Source organism: Montipora foliosa, chromosome 4, assembly GCF_036669935.1.
Source record: "Montipora foliosa isolate CH-2021 chromosome 4, ASM3666993v2, whole genome shotgun sequence".
In the NCBI taxonomy this organism is placed as follows: domain Eukaryota; kingdom Metazoa; phylum Cnidaria; class Anthozoa; order Scleractinia; family Acroporidae; genus Montipora; species Montipora foliosa.
In genome coordinates, this window is record NC_090872.1 from 32,509,097 (window position 1) to 32,516,259 (window position 7,163).

A 7,163-nucleotide genomic window follows, 5' to 3' on the forward strand; every position below is an offset into this window, starting at 1 on the left:
TTCAAGAAGCGGACTTTGAATTAGATAGATGCCTTGCGAAAATCTAGGTTCTATAACTTTTATATATACATTTTTATTATTACTGGGAATAGTTTTTTAGATTTGTGATTGTTTTATATACTTATAGATATTATTATTATTATTATTATTATTATTATTATTATTATTATTATTATTATTATTATTATTATTATTATTATTATTATTATTATTATTATTATTATTATTTGGTTACTGTCCCCTGGTGCATTTAAAAGTGCCATTTATTTAAGCAACCATTATTTATTGCAACTTCAATTTATATATTTTTTTTAATTTTAGGATCAAGTGATTCGTCTTCAAGTGGGTTGTCATCAAATGGGGTGACTGGGATCGTGGTTACTCTCATAGTTGTTGCAGTGTTTGGTGGCTGCATTTACTACATTTTTGTGTACAGGAGGCGGGTACTCAGGCGCCAGCAGGGAGCACAGCACCAAGTTCTGTCTGTGCCTCCTAATACAACAACAGTACAAACTGTCACGCATCACGCACCAAAACCGCCTCAACCAGGACATGAAATACCTGGGGCAGGTTACCCTCCTCCACCACCATCAGGTTATGCACCACCACCAGGGGGATATCCACCCCCCGCTAGTTCTGCTCCACCTCCCTACCATCAAGTGGCAGGAACACCATACCCACCGATGGGTAAGGTTTTTTTTATAGTTTTAATGCTACAACTTAAGTAATGAATTTGAGAGTTTTAATCCCCTGTTTCATGTGTGTAATCCATGGGTTTGAGCTCAAACGGCATGTACATGTAAACGGATCCATTTTTCTCAAATGGCAGATGTGGAACTTGGCATTACCTTGAGGTCCTTTCGTGATCTGGTGTATCCTAAAGCTTTTCCTTTTGTTAAACGTTACTGTTTCCACTTTTTCAGTTTCGTCTTTAGTATTGTATTGTGCTTTGCTAAGGTCAAAGCCATCACCATGTTCAGCGTTACGACACCCCATTATTATTAGTTTGCCATTGAAAGGTTCATTGTCTGTGGAAACAACGATTTTCTTTGAATATCAAAAGGAATTTTTTGTCAATGTTTTTAACAAGTAAACATTGCACTCCAGAATAGATGTGTCTCTGAATGATCCTCACAAGGTCATTAAAAAGGCACAACGGAATTAGTACTAGTGTTAATGTTGTAACAATAATAATTGAACTGGACCAAAAAGCCCTTTTTAACTGTTTCGATCGCCTCTTGAGGTCCATTTACTTTTTAAGCAATGTACTTTCTTTGTAAGAAAGTGTGGGAGATAATTTGATGCTTATTCCTATTGTAAACAGAAACATCTGGACTCTATTCAGTTGCAGGGGGAGCACCACCCTACCCTCCTGTTCAACCTGGAGCAGCAGCAGCACCATACCCTCCTGGGCAACCAGGAACAGCACCACCCTATCCCCCAGAACATCCAGGAGCAGGTCCTTACCCTCCACCGCCTTCTGGTGGTGCACCATACCCCAAACAGTAAAGGGATTTTCTGTGAGTACCATCCTTTTAGTTTATTTTCCATTGAAGACACAATTATAAAGATGTCGCAATCATCATCATTGAGGTTTGCATAATCGAAGTGATGATCTCCACGCTCATAGTGCACTTCTTGTCGATTTATCATTGTCAATCAAATCATCTTCCTTGTCACCACCATGTTCGCCGTCTTAATCATTTAAAGGCTTTAAATATCTAGGCTACCCCCGCTCTCAAGCAACATTTCTTTTGTATTTTGTCCATGCAAACGAGGCTAATAAGTAAGAAAATATTTTTTGTTGAAGTTGAATGAATATATTCGTTCCATAAAACGTAACTTTGGGCGTTAATGAATATAGTTGTCGAATAAACAAAGCCCGTGTTGAAGTTAATGGAATGTAGTCGTTGAGTGAAAATATCCTGTGTTGAAGTTGAATCAATATAGTCGTTGAATGAAAATATCCTGTGTTGAAGTTGAGTCAACATAGATTGTTGCATACAAATATACATTGTATTTTGCTACAAACGGCCAACCATATCCAGGCGAGCGACTCAGCTGAGGTCTCCATAGCCAGCGGATCAAATGCATAAATGGCGGCCAAAAATGTATTATTTTGTTTATTTGCTCATCAGGGTCATTACCCCCGCTCTCAAGCAACATTTCTTTTGTACTTTGTCCATGCAAACGAGGCTATTGAGTCTAATTAGCACGTAAACAAAAGAATATTTTATTTGGCCGCCATTTATGCATTCGGTGTATAGTGGTGGTGGTGGTCGTGTAAAAATGTATGCCTGCGAATTGTAGACGCAATTTCAGCTTACCTTTATTGCAAGGTAAGCTTTCTCTTTATCAGAAGCACTTTCAGCTGTGGACGTGACCCCTAGCCTGACCCACCCAAAATATTTAATGCTTCCACCATGCAACATGTACATTGATTGTATGATACCGTCGTCCACATTTCTGTGTTCTTTTCTGGATTGCAGGTTCACTTTGAAGACAACATCTGATAAAAGCAAATAAAATGGCGTATCTAGGAAAAGCTCCTGCCGTAGCACGCTTGTTTTTATTATTTGGGAGGCACCAAGACCAATGGCAAAGATACAGAGGAACTTGTTTTGGAGTGTACCTATCCCACTCTCATTGAGGGTGTAGGTCCACAACTGATCAGCTTGTATGTAATCAGTTATTGCTATAGGGGAATCTTTGTTTACACTTTTTGCCTCGTTGGCGCAAGCCTGTCGCTTTTAAATCAATTAGTCATGAATATCGTACGGAATATTGAAATTTGCTATCTGAAAATTTGGAATGAAAATCTTGCAAAGAATGTATGGGTTGTAATTTATCAGTTTTTGATGGCTAAAAGGCTTAAAAGTGGAGTTTTAACTAAGTGTAACACGTTCATTTGCCTTTTTAAGTCAATTTTTAAATAGTATGATGCCTTTTCTATGAGCAAACTCGTATGTTAATGAAACAAAATGTAAACAATGACGTCAGCAAAGACTCCCTTACCTTATTACTTCATAGTTTAACAAACTCATAACGTAGTTGTGGTATTGATCCATCTAAATGGTATCGCGGTGCGCACAGTACATAGAAAGTTTTCTTAGCATTCTTGTTTGATTTTCAAGCACAATATTTTTGAATTATGATACGTCTGCAATCAAATCCTTCTCTTTTCATGGAAATTCAATTTTCTTTCATTTTGTTTGTGACAATTTATTAGTGCATGAGCTTACGTAGAGATGGCAACTTTGGCTATGAGGACGCTATCTATAAGTGTAACCTCGCTTTATTGTAGTACTTTAGCGATCACATTGAGATTTGGGCATCGTCTAGCAAAGAAAAGCTGTTTTTGAACGTGTGGAAAATTAATTAAATTTAAGAGAAAATTGAAAGTAATGTTCACTTCTTCCCCCTAACCTCAAATTTGGTCATTTACGCTGTTGGCGAAGAAATGTATTACATTTTTAACGCATGTGCAGAGTCGACGTAGACGTTGTCGGCCCAGCTTAGACAAGGACGACGACAACGCACTACAAAACTGTTATTCGTTCGTTCCTGTGCTTATCAGCGTTCCAGACATAAAATAGCAAAAAACGATGTTGGTTTTCGGAGAAAACTTGCGTCCTCCACATTTCTTGAAAGTCATAGCACGTCGTTGTCGAAAACTCATAATACTCCAACTGAATGAATATTCAGTTCTGGTGGCGTTGTCGGTCTTGTTGAGGTCGTCGTTGTGTGAGGTTAGCTATTGGGGGCAGCAGAGGGTATATTCATAAGCAAATTATGATTCTTGTATGGTTTTGTCTCTGTTCTTCTCAATTTGAGGCTTCGTCCATTTTAGCACAGGCACAAAGACTGCTATCCAATCAGCCAGTAAACACTCGAAAAAACTCGACAAACTTGTTGGTTATGTTGAATGAGTCTTGTTACGAGAAGGAATATGGCTACGAACATACGCTCTGTGAGACTTATGCTTATGTCGCTGGTTTTCTCACGCTTGTGCTAATGTGTGACTGTGCTAGCGTCGGAAGTTATGGTATTTTTCCTCCTGGTGTTTCGGAAAGGCCGATAGCAGTCAGATAATTGAATTTATTCATAATTCAGATATGGTTAAGGGCTGGCTCGCATAAAAATAATCCACTTGCTATTGTGTGGAAATGTAACTTAATAAATTGCCTACTTAACTCCACTTTTGTCTTGCCAATTAATATCATGCAAAATTAGAAATAAAACACAAATCGCGGTGATAAAATAATTAAAAGTTCAAAATCGTAACGGTTACGTTGTAGCATACGAAACGTCAAGTTTATAAATATATGTTGCTTCACCGTCAATGTGTATCATCGCGATTTCTGTTTTATTTGTAATTAAGCTTCGATGGCCGAAGAATGTAATCTACAGTTGTGCACTTCGATCCCACACCACCACCATCACCACGTCCCCCTCCCCTTCCCCCCTTCTCTCCCCCTTCCTGTTATCGTAAATGTCACTCTTGACCACTAGATCCATCATTAGTTGGGGGACTGGGGAGGAGACAAACGTGAATGTGAATCACCTGCTATCCTAGGAAAGTGTCACGAGAATTTATGACCCCTCAGCCTGTTCCATGCAAATTACAGATCTGGGGCCCGTTTCTCGAAAGTCCCGAAACTTTACGGGTCATTTTCGGGTGTCACAATTCCCTCTGCATCTCAAGAACAGAGAGGATTAAAGTCGTCAAACTTCACAGTCATATTTCTTTTTGTTACCTTGAAAATATGTCAAAAGATGGGTTTTCCAAAGCAAGCTTTTGGCATTTTCACAAATGGCTTTTCGGGCCCGAAAAGTTCTCGGGACTTTCAAGAAACGGGCCCCTGGGGCACGTTTCTCGAAAGTCACGAAACTTTACGGGTCATTTTCGAGGGTCACAATTTCCTTTGTATCTCAAGAACGGAGAAGGTTTAATTCGTCAAACTTCACCGTTATTTTTCTTTTTGTTACCTTGAAAACATGTCGAAAGACCGGCTTTCCAAATCAAGCGGTTGGCAATTTCACAGATGGCTTTTCGGGGCCGAAAAGTTTTCGGGACTTTCGAGAAACGGGCCCCTGGGCCCAGTTATTCAAAAAGCTGTTAACATTCATCCGCGATTTAATACCCTGATCCAGGCTTGAATTTTGCCCCTCAGAAATGTCTTAACCTTGTTGCATGCTTTATGCTGAAGGAAAGCAAAAGCCTAGTCAATTTTGGAGGCTAAAAGTCTCTTGGGACCTTTTTTGATCAGGAAATAGACTGCAATTTAAGCTTCCCTTCATCCAGGGTTAACTCAAAAAGGCGCATTTACACTACAGAACATTTTGGGTCCGGACCCGTCAAAAAAGCGGTACGGACCCATAACTTTTGCAAAGAAATATTGGAGTTTCTTCAGGACCATAGGCGCCTATGCTGGTTGGCTGTAGGTTCTGGCTGGTTGCACTGTACTGGCTCCACTGTCTGGTTCTGCACTTCAGGCTGTCCTGTTGGGTTTCATTTTTCCATTTTAATGGTTGCGGGCCTCAACAAACTTCTCCATGTGAGCTATATCGTGCATTTTAATGTTGCCATTTGCGTCTTCTAGAACAGCGTTTCCATCCTTGTGAGTGACGACGTATGGATAAGGCTCGTAATTTGGCGAGACTTACTGTCACGTTTCTCTTTCAATAGGACTATGTCCCTTCTTCTAATGTCACTGTATTTAGCTCCTCGAGTTCTGTCTGCATACTCCTTTTGCCGTAGGTTCGAACGAGCATCTCCGACTCTCTTTAAGCTTCTGCTGCCAATTTGCCTCTGTTACCTGTTCGCCGGAAAATTTAACCTTGGGGAGTTTATCAGTTCTGCAGTCGACAAGCCTGTTACAGTGTGTGGGGTAATTCTGTATTCGAACAGAAAGTGCTGAACTGCCTTTCTCTAGTCTCCTCTTTCAGGTCGGGCAATTCGTACGATCTTCAAGAGAGTTTCGTTCGCACTTTCCACGCCTGCATTGCTTTGTGGCCAGTAGGATACACCTTTCTTGTGCTAGATTCGCAAATATTCTAGGAAGGTTTAAAACTGTTGCGGTGCAAATGGAGGTCCATAGAAGTTACTGCGCACAGTGACCATGTGTCCTGAAGATGGCCTCCATAGATTTAACCACATGCTGGCCGGCTGCCTTCTTTAAAAGAATCGCCTCCGTCCATCGAGAATAGTAGTTCACCACTACTAGGAGGTGTTCACCATTTGATATGTCAAGGAGATCAACAGAAATTTCCTTCCAGGGTCGCTCAGGGAGCTTGGCTGACCTTACAGGTTCTTGTTTGGCTCTGGGTCCTACAATTCAACTTGACAGGAGTGACAAGCACGCAACGCCACATCCACTTGCTTGTCCATTCCCGGCCACCATACTTTCTTTCGTCTTAGACGTCTTAGAGGTACTATTTCAAAAACGAGTGCGAGGGTTTCGTTTGGAAACCTGATGAAACCGTCGAAGCGCGAGTTTTTGAAATTACTTCTCCAACCAATAAAATTAGTTTAAGTTATCATTTGAATTTCAGAACTGAGATATTGTTTTTGGTAAGCGGAATGAGATTTGTCACCTACTGGCTGCATGCTGGCTACTGATAATAGTGAATTTCATTTGCATTTGTTTTCGACGTTGTTACTTACTAGTAATATTGTGAGTTCTGAGCAAGAACGTTGCTCTCGAAGATGGCAGAATACCAATTTCGACGACCGGAAAATCGTTGAGGATGAGGAAAGGTGTGTCGTAAATGCAATTCCAAAGTCGGCGCGATACAACAGAACAAATGGGCGGCTCGTATTCTTAAAGGGTGGGTAAAAGTCCGATTTCTGAAAGTAGCAACTTTGGAACTTTGGTTTTTTCATAGAATATGATCTGCACAAAGTTCAGTTCCCTTATTTCAAATGGATGCTTTAATTAAGCGTTAATTATTGGCTGACGAAGTTTGTTCAAGAAGCCGTCAAAGGAAAGATACCCACCCAAAACGTTAAACCTAGATTGGGTGTGTATTACGTTGCTTTATGGAGGAGAACAATGAGAAGTTGGATTTTAATCCACTCGAAGCTTCGGATAAAAGGTACAGTTTTGTTGCTGTATGTAGCACTAGTTATTATTTATTCTGACATTTAAATCGTCTAGTTT

The 7,163-nt window shown here is 40.2% G+C and overlaps 1 protein-coding gene across 1 annotated transcript in view; it reads left to right on the forward strand.

The window, feature by feature from the left end:
- The window catches only part of LOC138000645 (tolloid-like protein 2), a 62,059-nt gene extending 57,861 nt beyond the window's left edge, over nucleotides 1-4,198 (forward strand). Inside the window, exons 8-10 of the mRNA XM_068847203.1 lie at nucleotides 322-687; nucleotides 1,346-1,520; nucleotides 2,490-4,198. Of these exons, the coding sequence (XP_068703304.1) occupies nucleotides 322-687; nucleotides 1,346-1,509 (530 nt within the window). The 3' untranslated portion in view covers nucleotides 1,510-1,520; nucleotides 2,490-4,198. The remainder of the gene's footprint in view (nucleotides 1-321; nucleotides 688-1,345; nucleotides 1,521-2,489) is intronic.
- Nucleotides 4,199-7,163: the final 2,965 nt, after the last annotated feature.